Source organism: Oncorhynchus nerka, linkage group LG13 (genome assembly GCF_034236695.1).
Source record: "Oncorhynchus nerka isolate Pitt River linkage group LG13, Oner_Uvic_2.0, whole genome shotgun sequence".
In the NCBI taxonomy this organism is placed as follows: domain Eukaryota; kingdom Metazoa; phylum Chordata; class Actinopteri; order Salmoniformes; family Salmonidae; genus Oncorhynchus; species Oncorhynchus nerka.
This window is the reverse complement of record NC_088408.1, coordinates 102,839,305-102,861,325: the sequence shown is the minus strand read 5'-3', so window position 1 is coordinate 102,861,325 and position 22,021 is coordinate 102,839,305. Positions and strand designations below refer to the sequence as shown.

The 22,021-nt window shown below is 48.9% G+C and overlaps 1 protein-coding gene across 1 annotated transcript in view; it reads right to left on the bottom strand.

Annotated features, from left to right (window-relative positions):
* Positions 1-22,021, bottom strand: part of ppil2 (peptidylprolyl isomerase (cyclophilin)-like 2) — a 48,017-nt gene that overhangs the window by 12,014 nt on the left and 13,982 nt on the right. Inside the window, exons 10-16 of the mRNA XM_065026926.1 lie at positions 17,877-18,037; positions 16,795-16,870; positions 3,831-3,937; positions 2,384-2,473; positions 1,815-1,848; positions 1,724-1,729; positions 127-137 (exon numbers count right to left, since the gene is read on the bottom strand). Of these exons, the coding sequence (XP_064882998.1) occupies positions 127-137; positions 1,724-1,729; positions 1,815-1,848; positions 2,384-2,473; positions 3,831-3,937; positions 16,795-16,870; positions 17,877-18,037 (485 nt within the window). The remainder of the gene's footprint in view (positions 1-126; positions 138-1,723; positions 1,730-1,814; positions 1,849-2,383; positions 2,474-3,830; positions 3,938-16,794; positions 16,871-17,876; positions 18,038-22,021) is intronic.

Sequence of the window (22,021 nt, the reverse complement as noted above, 5' to 3'; positions counted from 1 at the left end):
CCTCTAGACCCAGAATGACCCCCATTAAGGAGCAGTATTCAGCTCTAGACCCAGAATGATCCTACATTAGGGCCGCCCCTAGACCCAGAATGACCCTACATTAAGGAGCAGTATTCGCCTCTAGACCCAGAATGATCCTACATTAAGGAGCAGTATTCAGGGCCTTTGACTGGAAATCTGAATGACAGGGCAGTGAAATGGTGGCACCATTGGAAATTAAAAGCCACAAAACCTAATAATTCAATGCACTGAAAACCCAAGAGATGAACCCTGAGAGAGAGAGTCTCCTGTTAAAACCACTAAACAACACCGTTATTCAAACACACAAGGAAATCAAATCAAAACCCTGCGTCGCCGCCCCAGGGCCGCCCCCTGCGTCGCCGCCCCAGGGCCGCCCCCTGCGTCGCCGCCCCAGGGCCGCCCCCTGCGTCGCCGCCCCAGGGCCGCCCCCTGCGTCGCCGCCCTAGGGCCGCCCCCTGCCGCCGCCCCCTGCGTCGCCGCCCTAGGGCCGCCCCCTGCGTCGCCACCAAATAACATCCATTTAAAAACATAAAATAATGTATACCTTGAAATGATATTTTGGCCATATTGCCCAGGCCAACAGGGCCGGTGTCTTGTTTAAACCAGACCTTGTTAAACATTCATTTCAAAACAAGCTGGCTAGGATCTCGTCTTTTCACAACGACCACGGAGAATCTATTGAACGGAGGCGTGTTCTACTGTCCTGTGTGTGCGCGCCATGCTGGGATCATTTTACAGCTAGCTGGCCAATCATCTCCTGATTGTCTCCTCTCATCCATAAAACACACCTGGTGACATTAGTGCATAATTTATCACCTGGCTGACATTTCCCTCCGCACAGCTGGCTCTCTGCCAAACATACAGACATCATCACATCCACCCAGGGCTACAAATTAACATCCGCAACCTCACAAATGGCGGTCGATTTTGGCGGGTCAGATGTCCACCACACCAGCCTAGTTGGCGGGTCAGATGTCCACCTCACCAGCCTAGTTGGTGGGTCAGATGTCCACCTCACCAGCCTAGTTGGTGGGTCAGATGTCCACCTCACCAGCCTAGTTGGTGGGTCAGATGTCCACTTCACCAGCCTAGTTGGTGGGTCAGATGTCCACTACACAAAGCTCATTCTTTTTTCTTGGTGTAATTTTAGTGTCCCAGACATATTTTGGCTGGCACACACACTAGTCTAATAGGTAGTACTGGGGGTCGCAATAAAGGCCCCTGCTAGAGCAGCTCTCCCCCTCCCCACAGTACGGACCCCGCCCCCTCCCCACAGTACGGCCCCCTCCCCACAGTACGGCCCCCGCCCCCTCCCCACAGTACGGCCCCCTCCCCCTCCCCACAGTACGGCCCCCTCCCCTCCCCACAGTACGGCCCCCCCCTCCCACAGTACGGCCCCCTCCCCCTCCCCACAGTACGGCCCCTCCCCCCCACAGTACGGCCCCCCTCCCCCCCCCCCACAGTACGGCCCCCTCCCCACAGTACGGCCCCCGCCCCCCGCCCCCTCCCCACAGTACGGCCCCCGCCCCCTCCCCACAGTACGGCCCCCCCCCCTCCCCACAGTACGGCCCCCTCCCCTCCCCACAGTACGGCCCCCTCCCCCCACAGTACGGCCCCCTCCCCCCACAGTACGGCCCCCTCCCCACAGTACGGCCCCCCCCTCCCCCCCCCTCCCCACAGTACGGCCCCCTCCCCACAGTACGGCCCCCTCCCCTCCCCACAGTACGGCCCCCCCCTCACAGTAGTCAAGGGGTTTTACTCTCCACTACTCATATTGTAGGGTCTATACTTACCTAAACCAGTCCCAGTTGGGTCTCCTCCTTGGATCTGAAACACATTGGGAAATATATCCATTTACAAACATTGATGAATTAACAATGTGTTTGGTGTGGTAACAGGTGGTGAGTCATAATGAATCAGTAGTGATGACAGGCGAGTCATAATGAATCAGTGGTGTCGAGACAGGCGAGTCATAATGAATCAGTAGTGACGAGACAGGCGAGTCATAATGAAGCAGTCGTGTCGAGACAGGCGAGTCATAATGAAGCAGTCGTGTCGAGACAGGCGAGTCATAATGAAGCAGTCGTGTCGAGACAGGCGAGTCATAATGAATCAGTAGTGTTGAGACAGGCGAGTCATAATGAATCAGTAGTGTCGAGACAGGCGAGTCATAATGAATCAGTAGTGTCGAGACAGGCGAGTCATAATGAATCAGTAGTGTCGAGACAGGCGAGTCATAATGAATCAGTAGTGTCGAGACAGGCGAGTCATAATGAATCAGTAGTGTCGAGACAGGCGAGTCATAATGAATCAGTGTCGAGACAGGCGAGTCATAATGAAGCAGTAGTGTGTTTAGTCTCACCATGAAGTTCCTGATAGATCTGTGGAAGACAGTTCCGTCGTAGTAACCCTTCTTACACAGCTTGGTGAAGTTCTCTCCTGCTTTAGGAACCTGGGCGAGAGAGCAGGAGGAGTTTAAAACCACAGTCCTGTACGAGACAAAGTTAAAGACCTGTCCTGTGTCACTCCACATCATATTTCCAGAAGGCTTGTTAATGGCCCCCCCTCACAGACTGTGATTTTAGCAGTCATACACCACGATTCTGCCATTGGTCGTAAAGGATTGTCAGATGTCTTGGCTGGTTCAGTGAGACAGGGTCTAGGTCTGCTGGTTCAGTGAGACAGGGTCTAGGTCTGCTGGTTCAGTGAGACAGGGTCTAGGTCTGCTGGTTCAGTGAGACAGGGTCTAGGTCTGCTGGTTCAGTGAGACAGGGTCTAGGTCTGCTGGTTCAGTGAGACAGGGTCTAGGTCTGCTGGTTCAGTACCACTACGTCTTGGCTGGTTCAGTGAGACAGGGTCTAGGTCTGCTGGTTCAGTGAGACAGGGTCTAGGTCTGCTGGTTCAGTGAGACAGGGTCTAGGTCTGCTGGTTCAGTGAGACAGGGTCTAGGTCTGCTGGTTCAGCACCACTACGTCTTGGCTGCTGGTTCAGCACCACTACGTCTTGGCTGCTGGTTCAGCACCACTACGTCTTGGCTGCTGGTTCAGCACCACTACGTCTTGGCTCCTCGTTCAGCACCACTACGTCTTGGCTCCTCGTTCAGCACCACTACGTCTTGGCTCCTCGTTCAGCACCACTACGTCTTGGCTCCTCGTTCAGCACCACTACGTCTTGGCTCCTCGTTCAGCACCACTACGTCTTGGCTCCTCGTTCAGCACCACTACGTCTTGGCTCCTCGTTCAGCACCACTACGTCTTGGCTCCTCGTTCAGTGAGGTTGTAGGCGCCCACAAAGTTCTGGCAGTGCCTTCATCGTGTAGAGTGGCTGGTGATACGAGCCAATCCCGGTGACTGACCAATAGGAACACGGCTGGCACACAACAATACGATTATTCTGAATAGATTTATATAATAGTTGGATTTAAAAATGCTAACATGCTGTGTCGGAAGAAGGATTTCCCTGATAATCTTGTTTTCGTGACATCTGAAAATCAGGCTACCTGATGGGGTTTTCATACATTCACAAAATCACCAATTATAATGAACGTTCTACAACAGCGACCATGTTATTTTGGAAGTTAATTGATTATGAGGGAAAACCATGCATGGAGGGAGGAGGAGAGAGAGAGCGAGAGGGATGGAGAGAGAGAGGGATGAGGACAGAGAGAGAGGGATGAGGACAGAGAGAGAGGGATGAGGACAGAGAGAGGGAGGAGAGAGGGGGGGTTGGAAGAGGGGAAGAGGGAAATGGAACACACTATCCCACCATAGTAAGAGCCATGTTCGACCAAAGTACGAAGGACCACACACCTTGTCACAGTACAGCTCCAGGTTGATGTCTCCCTTGTTGGTGTGGAGGCGAACATAGCCTTTCTTCTTCACATAGGAATAACGCACCGTGTCGTCTGAGATGGCATCTACAACAACCAGAGAAAACATCATGTGTTCCTCAAACACAGACATGTTGCTGAGCTGTTCTCTGTGTGGAGAGACTACTAACCCAGTGTGGTGTTGTTACCAGAGACTACTGACCCAGTGTGGTGTTGTTACCAGAGACTACTGACCCAGTGTGGTGTTGTTACCAGAGACTACTGACCCAGTGTGGTGTTGTTACCAGAGACTACTGACCCCGTGTGTTACCAGAGACTACTAACCCGCAGTGTGTTGTTGTTACCAGAGACTACTAACCCAGTGTGTTGTTACCAGAGACTACTGACCCAGTGTGTTGTTACCAGAGACTACTGACCCAGTGTGTTGTTACCAGAGACTACTAACCCAGTGTGTTGTTACCAGAGACTACTAACCCAGTGTGTTGTTACCAGAGACTACTAACCCAGTGTGTTGTTACCAGAGACTACTAACCCAGTGTGTTGTTACCAGAGACTACTAACCCAGTGTGTTGTTACCAGAGACTACTAACCCAGTGTGTTACCAGAGACTACTAACCCAGTGTGGTGTTGTTACCAGAGACTACTAACCCAGTGTGTTACCAGAGACTACTAACCCAGTGTGTTACCAGAGACTACTAACCCAGTGTGGTGTTGTTACCAGAGACTACTAACCCAGTGTGTTACCAGAGACTACTGACCCAGTGTGTTACCAGAGACTACTGACCCAGTGTGTTACCAGAGACTACTGACCCAGTGTGTTACCAGAGACTACTGACCCAGTGTGTTACCAGAGACTACTGACCCAGTGTGGTGTTGTTACCAGAGACTACTAACCCAGTGTGTTACCAGAGACTACTAACCCAGTGTGTTACCAGAGACTACTGACCCAGTGTGTTGTTACCAGAGACTACTGACCCAGTGTGTTGTTACCAGAGACTACTGACCCAGTGTGTTGTTACCAGAGACTACTGAACCAGTGTGTTGTTACCAGAGACTACTGACCCAGTGTGTTGTTACCAGAGACTACTGACCCAGTGTGTTGTTACCAGAGACTACTGACCCAGTGTGTTGTTACCAGAGACTACTGACCCAGTGTGTTGTTACCAGAGACTACTGACCCAGTGTGTTGTTACCAGTGACCCAGTGTGTTGTTACCAGAGACTACTGACCCAGTGTGTTGTTACCAGAGACTACTGACCCAGTGTGTTGTTACCAGAGACTACTGACCCAGTGTTGTTACCAGAGACTACTGACCCAGTGTGTTGTTACCAGAGACTACTGACCCAGTGTGTTGTTACCAGAGACTACTGACCCAGTGTGTTGTTACCAGAGACTACTGACCCAGTGTGTTGTTACCAGAGACTACTGACCCAGTGTGTTGTTACCAGAGACTACTGACCCAGTGTGTTGTTACCAGAGACTACTGACCCAGTGTGTTGTTACCAGAGACTACTGACCCAGTGTGTTGTTACCAGAGACTACTGACCCAGTGTGTTGTTACCAGAGACTACTAACCCAGTGTGTTGTTACCAGAGACTACTAACCCAGTGTGTTGTTACCAGAGACTACTAACCCAGTGTGTTGTTACCAGAGACTACTAACCCAGTGTGTTGTTACCAGAGACTACTAACCCAGTGTGTTGTTACCAGAGACTACTAACCCAGTGTGTTGTTACCAGAGACTACTAACCCAGTGTGTTGTTACCAGAGACTACTAACCCAGTGTGTTGTTACCAGAGACTACTAACCCAGTGTGTTGTTACCAGAGACTACTAACCCAGTGTGTTGTTACCAGAGACTACTAACCCAGTGTGTTGTTACCAGAGACTACTAACCCAGTGTGTTGTTACCAGAGACTACTAACCCAGTGTGTTGTTACCAGAGACTACTAACCCAGTGTGTTGTTACCAGAGACTACTAACCCAGTGTGTTGTTACCAGAGACTACTAACCCAGTGTGTTGTTACCAGAGACTACTAACCCAGTGTGTTGTTACCAGAGACTACTAACCCAGTGTGTTGTTACCAGAGACTACTAACCCAGTGTGTTGTTACCAGAGACTACTAACCCAGTGTGTTGTTACCAGAGACTACTAACCCAGTGTGTTGTTACCAGACACTACTAACCCAGTGTTGTTGTTACCAGAGACTACTAACCCAGTGTGTTACCAGAGACTACTAACCCAGTGTGTTACCAGAGACTACTAACCCAGTGTGTTACCAGAGACTACTAACCCAGTGTGTTACCAGAGACTACTAACCCAGTGTGTTACCAGAGACTACTAACCCAGTGTGTTGTTACCAGAGACTACTAACCCAGTGTGTTGTTACCAGAGACTACTAACCCAGTGTGTTGTTACCAGAGACTACTAACCCAGTGTGTTGTTACCAGAGACTACTAACCCAGTGTGTTGTTACCAGAGACTACTAACCCAGTGTGTTTGTTACCAGAGACTACTAACCCAGTGTGGTGTTACCAGAGACTACTAACCCAGTGTGTTGTTGTTACCAGAGACTACTAACCCGCAGTGTGTTGTTGTTACCAGAGACTACTAACCCAGTGTGTTACCAGAGACTACTAACCCAGTGTGTTGTTGTTACCAGAGACTACTAACCCAGTGTGGTGTTGTTACCAGAGACTACTAACCCAGTGTTGTTGTTACCAGAGACTACTAACCCAGTGTGGTGTTGTTACCAGAGACTACTAACCCAGTGTGTTACCAGAGACTACTAACCCAGTGTGGTGTTGTTACCAGAGACTACTAACCCAGTGTGTTGTTGTTACCAGAGACTACTAACCCAGTGTGTTGTTGTTACCAGAGACTACTAACCCAGTGTGGTGTTGTTACCAGAGACTACTAACCCAGTGTGGTGTTGTTACCAGAGACTACTAACCCAGTGTGTTGTTGTTACCAGAGACTACTAACCCAGTGTGTTACCAGAGACTACTAACCCAGTGTGTTACCAGAGACTACTAACCCAGTGTGTTACCAGAGACTACTAACCCAGTGTGTTACCAGAGACTACTAACCCAGTGTGTTACCAGAGACTACTAACCCAGTGTGTTACCAGAGACTACTAACCCAGTGTGTTACCAGAGACTACTAACCCAGTGTGTTACCAGAGACTACTAACCCAGTGTTGTTACCAGAGACTACTAACCCAGTGTGGTGTTGTTACCAGAGACTACTAACCCAGTGTGTTGTTACCAGAGACTACTAACCCAGTGTGTTGTTACCAGAGACTACTAACCCAGTGTGTTGTTACCAGAGACTACTAACCCAGTGTGGTGTTGTTACCAGAGACTACTAACCCAGTGTGTTGTTGTTACCAGAGACTACTAACCCGCAGTGTGTTGTTGTTACCAGAGACTACTAACCCAGTGTGGTGTTGTTACCAGAGACTACTAACCCAGTGTGTGTTGTTACCAGAGACTACTAACCCAGTGTGTTACCAGAGACTACTAACCCAGTGTGTTACCAGAGACTACTAACCCAGTGTGTTGTTACCAGAGACTACTAACCCAGTGTGTTGTTACCAGAGACTACTAACCCAGTGTGTTGTTACCAGAGACTACTAACCCAGTGTGTTGTTACCAGAGACTACTAACCCAGTGTGTTGTTACCAGAGACTACTAACCCGCAGTGTGTTGTTGTTACCAGAGACTACTAACCCAGTGTGTTGTTGTTACCAGAGACTACTAACCCGCAGTGTGTTGTTGTTACCAGAGACTACTAACCCAGTGTGTTGTTGTTACCAGAGACTACTAACCCAGTGTGTTGTTGTTACCAGAGACTACTAACCCAGTGTGTTGTTGTTACCAGAGACTACTAACCCAGTGTGTTGTTACCAGAGACTACTGACCCAGTGTGTTGTTGTTACCAGAGACTACTAACCCAGTGTGTTGTTGTTACCAGAGACTACTAACCCAGTGTGTTGTTGTTACCAGAGACTACTAACCCAGTGTGTTGTTACCAGAGACTACTAACCCAGTGTGTTGTTACCAGAGACTACTAACCCAGTGTGTTGTTACCAGAGACTACTAACCCAGTGTGTTGTTACAGAGACTACTAACCCAGTGTGTTTGTTACCAGAGACTACTAACCCAGTGTGTTGTTGTTACCAGAGACTACTAACCCAGTGTGTGTGTTACCAGAGACTACTAACCCAGTGTGTTACCAGAGACTACTAACCCAGTGTGTTTGTTACCAGAGACTACTAACCCAGTGTGTTACCAGTTAACCCAGTGTTACCAGAGACTACTAACCCAGTGTGTTGTTACCAGAGACTACTAACCCAGTGTGTTGTTACCAGAGACTACTAACCCAGTGTGTTGTTACCAGAGACTACTAACCCAGTGTGTTGTTACCAGAGACTACTAACCCAGTGTGTTACCAGAGACTACTAACCCAGTGTGTTACCAGAGACTACTAACCCAGTGTGTTACCAGAGACTACTAACCCAGTGTGTTACCAGAGACTACTAACCCAGTGTGTTACCAGAGACTACTAACCCAGTGTGTTACCAGAGACTACTAACCCAGTGTGTTACCAGAGACTACTAACCCAGTGTGTTACCAGAGACTACTAACCCAGTGTGTTACCAGTGTACTAACCCAGTGTTACCAGAGACTACTAACCCAGTGTGTTACCAGAGACTACTAACCCAGTGTGTTACCAGAGACTACTTGTTACCAGAGACTACTAACCCAGTGTGTTACCAGAGACTACTAACCCAGTGTGTTACCAGAGACTACTAACCCAGTGTGTTACCAGAGACTGTTGTTACCAGAGACTACTAACCCAGTGTGGTGTTGTTACCAGAGACTACTAACCCAGTGTGGTGTTGTTACCAGAGACTACTAACCCAGTGTGGTGTTGTTACCAGAGACTACTAACCCAGTGTGGTGTTGTTACCAGAGACTACTAACCCAGTGTGTTGTTACCAGAGACTACTAACCCAGTGTGTGTTACCAGAGTGTGTTGTTGTTACCAGAGACTACTAACCCAGTGTGTTGTTGTTACCAGAGACTACTAACCCAGTGTGTTACCAGAGACTACTAACCCAGTGTGTGTTGTTACCAGAGACTACTAACCCAGTGTGTTAACCCAGTTGTGTTGTTACCAGAGACTACTAACCCAGTGTGTTACCAGAGACTACTAACCCAGTGTGTTACCAGAGACTACTAACCCAGTGTGTTACCAGAGACTACTAACCCAGTGTGTTACCAGAGACTACTAACCCAGTGTGTTACCAGAGACTTGTTGTTACCAGAGACTACTAACCCAGTGTGTTACCAGAGACTACTAACCCAGTTGTTACCAGAGACTACTAACCCAGTGTGTTGTACTAACCCAGTGTGTTACCAGAGACTACTAACCCAGTGTGTTACCAGAGACTACTAACCCAGTGTGTTACCAGAGACTACTAACCCAGTGTGTTACCAGAGACTACTAACCCAGTGTGTTACTAACCCAGTGTGGTACCAGAGACTACTAACCCAGTGTGTTGTTACCAGAGACTACTAACCCAGTGTGTTACCAGAGACTACTAACCCAGTGTGTGTTGTTACCAGAGACTACTAACCCAGTGTGTGTTACCAGAGACTACTAACCCAGTGTGTTTGTTACCAGAGACTACTAACCCAGTGTGGTTGTTACCAGAGACTACTAACCCAGTGTGGTGTTGTTACCAGAGACTACTAACCCAGTGTGTTACCAGAGACTACTAACCCAGTGTGGTGTTGTTACCAGAGACTACTAACCCAGTGTGTTATCAGAGACTACTAACCCAGTGTGTTACCAGAGACTACTAACCCAGTGTGTTACCAGAGACTACTAACCCAGTGTGTTACCAGTTACCAGAGACTACTAACCCAGTGTGTTACCAGAGACTACTAACCCAGTGTGTTACCAGAGACTACTAACCCAGTGTGTTACCAGAGACTACTAACCCAGTGTGTTACCAGAGACTACTAACCCAGTGTGTGTTACCAGAGACTACTAACCCAGTGTGTTACCAGAGACTACTAACCCAGTGTGTTTGTTACCAGAGACTACTAACCCAGTGTGTTGTTACCAGAGACTACTAACCCAGTGTGTTACCAGAGACTACTAACCCAGTGTGTGTTACCAGAGACTACTAACCCAGTGTGTTTGTTACCAGAGACTACTAACCCAGTGTGTTGTTGTTACCAGAGACTACTAACCCAGTGTGTTGTTGTTACCAGAGACTACTAACCCAGTGTGTGTACTAACCCAGTTGTTACCAGAGACTACTAACCCAGTGTGTTGTTGTTACCAGAGACTACTAACCCAGTGTGTGTTGTTACCAGAGACTACTAACCCAGTGTGGTGTTGTTACCAGAGACTACTAACCCAGTGTGTTGTTACCAGAGACTACTAACCCAGTGTGTGTTGTTACCAGAGACTACTAACCCAGTGTGGTGTTGTTACCAGAGACTACTAACCCAGTGTGGTGTTGTTACCAGAGACTACTAACCCAGTGTGTGTTGTTACCAGAGACTACTAACCCAGTGTGGTGTTGTTACCAGAGACTACTAACCCAGTGTGGTGTTGTTACCAGAGACTACTAACCCAGTGTGTGTTGTTACCAGAGACTACTAACCCAGTGTGTGTTGTTACCAGAGACTACTAACCCAGTGTGTGTTGTTACCAGAGACTACTAACCCAGTGTGGTGTTGTTACCAGAGACTACTAACCCAGTGTGGTGTTGTTACCAGAGACTACTAACCCAGTGTGGTGTTGTTACCAGAGACTACTAACCCAGTGTGGTGTTGTTACCAGAGACTACTAACCCGCAGTGTGTTGTTGTTACCAGAGACTACTAACCCAGTGTGTGTTGTTACCAGAGACTACTAACCCAGTGTGTGTTGTTACCAGAGACTACTAACCCAGTGTGTGTTGTTACCAGAGACTACTAACCCAGTGTGGTGTTGTTACCAGAGACTACTAACCCAGTGTGTGTTGTTACCAGAGACTACTAACCCAGTGTGGTGTTGTTACCAGAGACTACTAACCCAGTGTGTGTTGTTACCAGAGACTACTAACCCAGTGTGTGTTGTTACCAGAGACTACTAACCCGCAGTGTGTTGTTGTTACCAGAGACTACTAACCCAGTGTGGTGTTGTTACCAGAGACTACTAACCCAGTGTGTTGTTGTTACCAGAGACTACTAACCCAGTGTGTTGTTGTTACCAGAGACTACTAACCCAGTGTGTGTTGTTACCAGAGACTACTAACCCAGTGTGTGTGTTACCAGAGACTACTAACCCAGTGTGTGTGTTACCAGAGACTACTAACCCGCAGTGTGTACTAACCCGCAGTGTGTTACCAGAGACTACTAACCCGCAGTGTGTTACCAGAGACTACTAACCCGCAGTGTGAGACTACTAACCCGCAGTGTGTTACCAGAGACTACTAACCCGCAGTGTGTTACCAGAGACTACTAACCCGCAGTGTGTTACCAGAGACTACTAACCCGCAGTGTGTTACCAGAGACTACTAACCCAGTGTGTGTTACCAGAGACTTGTGTGTTACCAGAGACTACTAACCCGCAGTGTGTTACCAGAGACTACTAACCCGCAGTGTGTTACCAGAGACTACTAACCCGCAGTGTGGTGTTGTTACCAGAGACTACTAACCCGCAGTGTGTTGTTGTTACCAGAGACTACTAACCCCCAGTGTGTTACCAGAGACTACTAACCCGCAGTGTGTTACCAGAGACTACTAACCCGCAGTGTGTTACCAGAGACTTAACCCAGTGTGTTACCAGAGACTACTAACCCGCAGTGTGTTACCAGAGACTACTAACCCGCAGTGTGTTACCAGAGACTACTAACCCGCAGTGTGTTACCAGAGACTACTAACCCGCAGTGTGTTACCAGAGACTACTAACCCGCAGTGTGTTACCAGAGACTACTAACCCGCAGTGTGTTGTTGTTACCAGAGACTACTAACCCGCAGTGTGTTACCAGAGACTACTAACCCGCAGTGTGTTACCAGAGACTACTAACCCGTGTGTGTGTTACCAGAGACTACTAACCCAGTGTGTTGTTGTTACCAGAGACTACTAACCCAGTGTGGTGTTGTTACCAGAGACTACTAACCCAGTGTGTTGTTGTTACCAGAGACTACTAACCCAGTGTGTTGTTACCAGAGACTACTAACCCAGTGTGTTACCAGAGACTACTAACCCAGTGTGGTGTTGTTACCAGAGACTACTAACCCAGTGTGGTGTTGTTACCAGAGACTACTAACCCAGTGTGTTACCAGACTACTAACCCAGTGTGGTGTTGTTACCAGAGACTACTAACCCAGTGTGTTGTTACCAGAGACTACTAACCCAGTGTGTTGTTACCAGACACTACTAACCCAGTGTGTTACCAGAGACTACTAACCCAGTGTGGTGTGTTACCAGAGACTACTAACCCAGTGTGGTGTTGTTACCAGAGACTACTAACCCAGTGTGTTACCAGAGACTACTAACCCAGTGTGGTGTTGTTACCAGAGACTACTAACCCAGTGTGTTACCAGAGACTACTAACCCAGTGTGTTACCAGAGACTACTAACCCAGTGTGTTACCAGAGACTACTAACCCAGTGTGTTACCAGAGACTACTAACCCAGTGTGTTACCAGAGACTACTAACCCAGTGTGTTACCAGAGACTACTAACCCAGTGTGTTACCAGAGACTACTAACCCAGTGTGTTACCAGAGACTACTAACCCAGTGTGTTACCAGAGACTACTAACCCAGTGTGGTGTTGTTACCAGAGACTACTAACCCAGTGTGTTACCAGAGACTACTAACCCAGTGTGTTACCAGAGACTACTAACCCAGTGTGGTGTTGTTACCAGAGACTACTAACCCAGTGTGGTGTTGTTACCAGAGACTACTAACCCAGTGTGTTACCAGAGACTACTAACCCAGTGTGGTGTTGTTACCAGAGACTACTAACCCAGTGTGTTACCAGAGACTACTAACCCAGTGTGTTACCAGAGACTACTAACCCAGTGTGTTACCAGAGACTACTAACCCTCAGTGTGTTACCAGAGACTACTAACCCTCAGTGTGTTACCAGAGACTACTAACCCTCAGTGTGTTACCAGAGACTACTAACCCAGTGTGTTGTTGTTACCAGAGACTACTAACCCAGTGTGGTGTTGTTACCAGAGACTACTAACCCAGTGTGTTGTTGTTACCAGAGACTACTAACCCAGTGTGGTGTTGTTACCAGAGACTACTAACCCAGTGTGGTGTTGTTACCAGAGACTACTAACCCAGTGTGGTGTTGTTACCAGAGACTACTAACCCAGTGTGGTGTTGTTACCAGAGACTACTAACCCAGTGTGGTGTTGTTACCAGAGACTACTAACCCAGTGTGGTGTTGTTACCAGAGACTACTAACCCAGTGTGGTGTTGTTACCAGAGACTACTAACCCAGTGTGGTGTTGTTACCAGAGACTACTAACCCAGTGTGGTGTTGTTACCAGAGACTACTAACCCAGTGTGGTGTTGTTACCAGAGACTACTAACCCAGTGTGGTGTTGTTACCAGAGACTACTAACCCAGTGTGGTGTTGTTACCAGAGACTACTAACCCAGTGTGGTGTTGTTACCAGAGACTACTAACCCAGTGTGGTGTTGTTACCAGAGACTACTAACCCAGTGTGGTGTTGTTACCAGAGACTACTAACCCAGTGTGGTGTTGTTACCAGAGACTACTAACCCAGTGTGGTGTTGTTACCAGAGACTACTAACCCAGTGTGGTGTTGTTACCAGAGACTACTAACCCAGTGTGGTGTTGTTACCAGAGACTACTAACCCAGTGTGTGTTGTTACCAGAGACTACTAACCCAGTGTGGTGTTGTTACCAGAGACTACTAACCCAGTGTGGTGTTGTTACCAGAGACTACTAACCCAGTGTGGTGTTGTTACCAGAGACTACTAACCCAGTGTGGTGTTGTTACCAGAGACTACTAACCCAGTGTGGTGTTGTTACCAGAGACTACTAACCCAGTGTGGTGTTGTTACCAGAGACTACTAACCCAGTGTGGTGTTGTTACCAGAGACTACTAACCCAGTGTGGTGTTGTTACCAGAGACTACTAACCCAGTGTGGTGTTGTTACCAGAGACTACTAACCCAGTGTGGTGTTGTTACCAGAGACTACTAACCCAGTGTGTTGTTGTTACCAGAGACTACTAACCCGCAGTGTGTTGTTGTTACCAGAGACTACTAACCCGCAGTGTGTTACCAGAGACTACTAACCCGCAGTGTGTTACCAGAGACTACTAACCCGCAGTGTGTTACCAGAGACTACTAACCCGCAGTGTGTTACCAGAGACTACTAACCCGCAGTGTGTTACCAGAGACTACTAACCCGCAGTGTGTTACCAGAGACTACTAACCCGCAGTGTGTTACCAGAGACTACTAACCCGCAGTGTGTTACCAGAGACTACTAACCCGCAGTGTGTTACCAGAGACTACTAACCCAGTGTGTTACCAGAGACTACTAACCCGCAGTGTGTTGTTGTTACCAGAGACTACTAACCCTGTGTTACCAGAGACTACTAACCCGCAGTGTGTTACCAGAGACTACTAACCCGCAGTGTGTTACCAGAGACTACTAACCCGCTAGTGTGTTACCAGAGACTACTAACCCGCAGTGTTACCAGAGACTTAACCCGCAGTGTGTTACCAGAGACTACTAACCCGCAGTGTGTTACCAGAGACTACTAACCCGCAGTGTGTTACCAGAGACTACTAACCCGCAGTGTGTTAGAGACTACTAACCCGCAGTGTGTTACCAGAGACTACTAACCCGCAGTGTGTTGCCAGAGACTACTAACCCGCAGTGTGTTACCAGAGACTACTAACCCGCAGTGTGTTACCAGAGACTACTAACCCAGTGTGTTACCAGAGACTACTAACCCTACAGTGTGTTACCAGAGACTACTAACCCGCAGTGTGTTACCAGAGACTACTAACCCGCAGTGTGTTACCAGAGACTACTAACCCGAGTGTGTTACCAGAGACTACTAACCCGCAGTGTGTTACCAGAGACTACTAACCCGCAGTGTGTTACCAGAGACTACTAACCCGCAGTGTGTTACCAGAGACTACTAACCCGCAGTGTGTTGTTACCAGAGACTACTAACCCAGTGTGTGTTACCAGAGACTACTGACCCAGTGTGTGTTACCAGAGACTACTGACCCAGTGTGTTACCAGAGACTACTGACCCGCAGTGTTTGTTACCAGAGACTACTAACCCGCAGTGTGTTACCAGAGACTACTGACCCAGTGTGTTACCAGAGACTACTACCAGTGTGTTACCAGAGACTACTAACCCGCAGTGTGTTACCAGAGACTACTAACCCGCAGTGTGTTACAGAGACTACTAACCCAGTGTGTTGTTACCAGAGACTACTAACCCAGTGTGTTACCAGAGACTACTAACCCGCAGTGTGTTACCAGAGACTACTAACCCAGTGTGTTGAGACTACTAACCAGAGACTACTGACCCAGTGTGTTACCAGAGACTACTAACCCAGTGTGTGTTACCAGAGACTACTAACCCAGTGTGTGTTACCAGAGACTACTAACCCAGTGTGTTGAGACTACTAACCCGCAGAGACTACTAACCCGCAGTGTGTTACCAGAGACTACTAACCCAGTGTGTTGTTACCAGAGACTACTAACCCAGTGTGTTTCCAGTACTACCCAGTGTGTTGTTAGAGACTACTAACCCAGTGTGTTACCAGAGACTACTAACCCAGTGTGTGTTACCAGAGACTACTAACCCAGTGTGTTGTTACCAGAGACTACTAACCCAGTGTGTTACCAGAGACTACTAACCCAGTGTGTTGTTACCAGAGACTACTAACCCGTGTGTGTTACCAGAGACTACTAACCCAGTGTGTTGTTAACCCGCAGAGACTACTAACCGGTGTGTTGTTACCAGAGACTACTAACCCGCAGTGTGTTACCAGAGACTACTAACCCAGTGTGTTGTTACCAGAGACTACTACCAGAGACCCCCAGCAGTGTGTTACCAGAGACTACTAACCCAGTGTGTTGTTACCAGAGACTACTAACCCAGTGTGTTGTTACCAGAGACTACTAACCCGCAGTGTGTTACCAGAGACTACTAACCCAGTGTGTTGTTACCAGAGACTACTAACCCGCAGTGTGTTACCAGAGACTACTAACCCAGTGTGTGTTACCAGAGACTACTAACCCAGTGTGTGTTACCAGAGACTACTAACCCAGTGTGTGTTACCAGAGACTACTAACCCAGGGGGAGTGTGTTACCAGAGACTACTAACCCGCAGTGTGTTACCAGAGACTACTAACCCAGTGTGTTGTTACCAGAGACTACTAACCCGCAGTGTGTTACCAGAGACTACTAACCCGCAGTGTGTTACCAGAGACTACTAACCCGCAGTGTGTTACCAGAGACTACTAACCCAGTGTGTTGTTACCAGAGACTACTAACCCAGTGTGTTGTTACCAGAGACTACTAACCCAGTGTGTTGTTACCAGAGACTACTAACCCAGTGTGTTGTTACCAGAGACTACTAACCCAGTGTGTTGTTACCAGAGACTACTAACCCAGTGTGTTGTTACCAGAGACTACTAACCCAGTGTGTTGTTACCAGAGACTACTAACCCAGTGTGTTGTTACCAGAGACTACTAACCCAGTGTGTTGTTACCAGAGACTACTAACCCAGTGTGTTGTTACCAGAGACTACTAACCCAGTGTGTTGTTACCAGAGACTACTAACCCAGTGTGTTACCAGAGACTACTAACCCAGTGTGTTACCAGACTACTAACCCGCAGTGTGTTACCAGACTACTAACCCGCAGTGTGTTCGGTAGCAGGGGTCATGGCTGTGGAGGTGAAGGAAGCAGACACTCTGCCAGTAGAGTAATGAGCCTAGGGGAGGGAGAGAAAACAGTTAGTACCCTACACACTAAACCCTTAGCCCCTAGATACTCTGCCTGTAAACCCGAGGGAGGGAGGGAGGTGAGTCATTGGTCCTGTCAATAACACCTTGCCTTCGACACTGAACAGCTAGGCTCTACATCCCTACAGCTCTACATCCCTACAGCTCTACATCCCTACATCCCTACAGCTCTACATCCCTACAGCTCTGCAGCCCTACAGCTCTACATCCCTACAGCTCTACAGCTCTACATCCCTACAGCTCTACATCCCTACAGCTCTACAGCTCTACAGCCCTACAGCTCTACAGCCCTACATCCCTACATCCCTACAGCTCTACAGCCCTACAGCCCTACAGCTCTACATCCCTACAGCCCTACAGCTCTACATCCCTACAGCTCTACATCCCTACAGCTTATGGCCAACAGTAGTGCACTGCTCCCACTACCAAACATTCCTGTTTCCCAGAAGTAGGAAACGTCAGAACAGTGGGAATGTGGGAACGTCGCCTGGGCTGAGCAGTGACCTCTTAGACCGTTAACAACACCCAGACAGACTGACGTTACCATGGTGACTCCCCTCACACCAACATCTTTCAGCCCAGCCACCAATGAGGAAAACACTGACTAGGTACAGACTAGTCACTAGGTACTGACTAGGTACAGACTAGTCACTAGGTACTGACTAGTCACTAGGTACTGACTAGTCACTAGGTACTGACTCAGAGGACAGTCTGGCTATAGAGACCGGTAGTCACAGAGCACAGTCTGGCTGCCCTCGGAGCACAGTCTGTTTCCACTACTACTATCATTGATACCTTATTAATGACAGACAGAGACAGACAGAAAGAGACAGACAGAGGGACAGAGACAGACAGACACTAGAGAGGGTTAAACACCAACAGACAGGATAGAGAGGGTTAAACACCGACAGACAGAGACAGGACAGACAGGACACAGAGACAGACACAGAGACAGACAGGGGTCTGTGTCATCACCGCGTTAAGTTTGTCGGTCTTCTTGGCCTGTGGTTCCTTCATGGTGGAGGCCAGTAGAGCGTCTCCTTTATAATCCTTATAGAGCTCAGCCAGGGTCTCTCTGGTCTCCATGTTCGTACTGTTCAGGTGGTAACCAGGGTCCAGCTTAGCCTTCTCCTCATCTACACACAGCAAAAACATTGGAGTTTAGAAAAACAACTTCCTCCTCAACGCCATCTCAAACAGGAACATCCAGAGAGGTCCTTCCATCAAACATCCCCTACCCCCTACATAGTGCACTACTTTAGACCAGAGCCCTATGGCCCCCTACATAGTGCACTACTTTAGACCAGAGCCCTATGGCCCCCTACATAGTGCACTACTTTAGACCAGAGCCCTATGGACCCTTACCCTCTATATAGTGCCCTACTTTGGACCAGAGCACTATGGCCCCCTACATAGTGCACTACTTTAGACCAGAACCCTATGGCCCCCTACATAGTGCACTACTTTAGACCAGAGCCCTATGGCCCCCTACATAGTGCACTACTGTAGACCAGAGCCCTATGGCCCCCTACATAGTGCACTACTGTAGACCAGAGCCCTATGGCTCCTTATATGCACTACTGTAGACCAGAGCCCTATGGCCCCCTACCCCCTATATAGTGCACTACTTTAGACCAGAGCCCTATGGCCCCCTACATAGTGCACTACTTTAGACCAGAGCCCTATGGCCCCCTACTTTAGACCAGAGCCATGTGGCCCCCTATCCCCTATATAGTGCACTACTTTAGACCAGAGCCCTATGGCCCCCTACCCTCTATATAGTGCACTACTTTAGAACAGAGCCCTATGGCCCCCTACTTTAGACCAGAGCCCTATGGCCCCCTACCCTCTATATAGTGCACTACTTTAGACCAGAGCCCTATGGCCCCCTACCCTCTATATAGTGCACTACTGTAGACCAGAGCCCTATGGCCCCCTACCCTCTATATAGTGCACTACTTTAGAACAGAGCCCTATGGCCCCCTACTTTAGACCAGAGCCCTATGGCCCCCTACCCTCTATATAGTGCACTACTTTAGACCAGAGCCCTATGGCCCCCTACATAGTGCACTACTTTAGACCAGAGCCCTATGGCCCCCTACCCTCTATATAGTGCACTACTGTAGACCAGAGCCCTATGGCCCCCTACCCCTTACATAGTGCACTACTTTAGACCAGAGCCCTATGGCCCCCTACATCGTGCACTACTGTAGACCAGAGCCCTATGGCCCCCTACATAGTGCACTACTTTAGACCAGAGCCCTATGGCCCCCTACATAGTGCACTACTTTAGACCAGAGCCCTATGGCCCCCTACATAGTGCACTACTTTAGACCAGAACCGTATGGTGCCCTACCCTCTATATAGTGCACTACTTTAGACCAGAGCCCTATGGCCCCCTACATAGTGCACTACTGTAGACCAGAGCCCTATGGCCCCCTACATAGTGCACTACTTTAGACCAGAACCCCATGGCCTCCTACATAGTGCACTACTTTAGACCAGAATCGTATGGTGCCCTACATAGTGCACTACTTTAGACCAGAACCGTATGGTGCCCTACAGAGTGCACTACTTTAGACCAGAACCGTATGGTGCCCTACATAGTGCACTACTTTAGACCAGAACCCTATGGCCCCCTACATAGTGCACTACTTTAGACCAGAACCGTATGGTACCCTACATAGTGCACTACTTTAGACCAGAACCATATGGCGCCCTACATAGTGCATTACTTTAGACCAGAGCCCTATGGCCCCCTACATAGTGCACTACTTTAGACCAGAACCCTATAGTGCACTACTTTAGACCAGAACCGTATGGTGCCCTACATAGTGCACTACTTTAGACCAGAGCCCTATGGCCCCCTACATAGTGCACTACTTTAGACCAGAACCCTATGGCCCCCTACATAGTGCACTACTTTAGACCAGAACCCTATGGCCCCCTACATAGTGCACTACTTTAGACCAGAACCGTATGGTGCCCTACATAGTGCACTACTTTAGACCAGAGCCCCATGGCCCCCTACATAGTGCACTACTTTAGACCAGAACCCTATGGCCCCCTACATAGTGCACTACTGTAGACCAGAGCCCTATGGCCCCCTACATAGTGCACTACTTTAGACCAGAACCGTATGGCCCCCTACCCTCTATATAGTGCACTACTTTAGACCAGAGCCCTATGGCCCCCTACATAGTGCACTACTTTAGACCAGAGCCCTATTGCCCCCTACATAGTGCACTACTTTAGACCAGAGCCCTATGGCCCCCTACCCTCTATATAGTGCACTACTTTAGACCAGAGCCCTATGGCCCCCTACATAGTGCACTACTTTAGACCAGAGCCCTATGGCCCCCTACCCTCTATATAGTGCACTACTTTAGACCAGAGCACTATGGCCCCCTACATAGTGCACTACTTTAGACCAGAGCCCTATTGCCCCCTACATAGTGCACTACTTTAGACCAGAGCCCTATGGCCCCCTACCCTCTATATAGTGCACTACTTTAGACCAGAGCCCTATGGCCCCCTACCCTCTATATAGTGCACTACTTTAGACCAGAGTCCTATGGCCCCCTACCCTCTATAGTGCACTACTTTAGACCAGAGCCCTATGGCCCCCCCTATATAGTGCACTACTTTGACCAGAGCCCTATGGCCCCTTTACCCCTATATAGTGCACTACTTTAGACCAGAACCCTATGGCCCCCTACATAGTGCACTACTTTAGACCAGAGCCCTATTGCCCCCTACATAGTGCACTACTTTAGACCAGAGCCCTATGGCCCCCTACCCTCTATATAGTGCACTACTTTAGACCAGAACCCTATGGCCCCCTACATAGTGCACTACTTTAGACCAGAGCCCTATTGCCCCCTACATAGTGCACTACTTTAGACCAGAGCCCTATGGCCCCCTACATAGTGCACTACTTTAGACCAGAGCCCTATGGCCCCCTACATAGTGCACTACTTTAGACCAGAGCCCTATGGCCCCCTACATAGTGCACTACTTTAGACCAGAGCCCTATGGCCCCCTACATAGTGCACTACTTTAGACCAGAACCCTATGGCCCCCTATATAGTGCACTCCTTTAGACCAGAGGCCTATGGCCCCCTACATAGTGCACTACTTTAGACCAGAACCGTATGGTGCCCTACCCTCTATATAGTGCACTACTTTAGACCAGAGCCCTATGGCCCCCTACATAGTGCACTACTTTAGACCAGAACCCTATGGACCCCTACATAGTGCACTACTTTAGACCAGAGCCCCATGGCCCCCTACATAGTGCACTACTTTAGACCAGAACCCTATGGCCCCCTACATAGTGCACTACTGTAGACCAGAGCCCTATGGCCCCCTATATAGTGCACTACTTTAGACCAGAACCCTATGGCCCCCTACCCTCTATATAGTGCACTACTTTAGACCAGAGCCCTATGGCCCCCTACATAGTGCACTACTTTAGACCAGAACCCTATGGCCCCCTACATAGTGCACTACTGTAGACCAGAGCCCTATGGCCCCCTATATAGTGCACTACTTTAGACCAGAACCCTATGGCCCCCTACCCTCTATATAGTGCACTACTTTAGACCAGAGCCCTATGGCCCCCTACCCTCTATATAGTGCACTACTGTAGACCAGAGCCCTATGGCCCCCTACCCTCTATATAGTGCACTACTGTAGACCAGAGCCCTATGGCCCCCTACCCTCTATATAGTGCACTACTGTAGACCAGAGCCCTATGGCCCCCTACCCTCTATATAGTGCACTACTGTAGACCAGAGCCCTATGGCCCCTACCCTCTATATAGTGCACTACTGTAGACCAGAGCCCTATGTCCCCCTACCCTCTATATAGTGCACTACTGTAGACCAGAGCCCTATGGCCCCCTACCCTCTATATAGTGCACTACTTTAGAACAGAGCCCTATGGCCCCCTACCCTCTATATAGTGCACTACTGTAGACCAGAGCCCTATGGCCCCCTACCCTCTATATAGTGCACTACTGTAGACCAGAGCCCTATGGCCCCCTACCCTCTATATAGTGCACTACTTTAGACCAGAGCCCTATTGCCCCCTACATAGTGCACTACTTTAGACCAGAG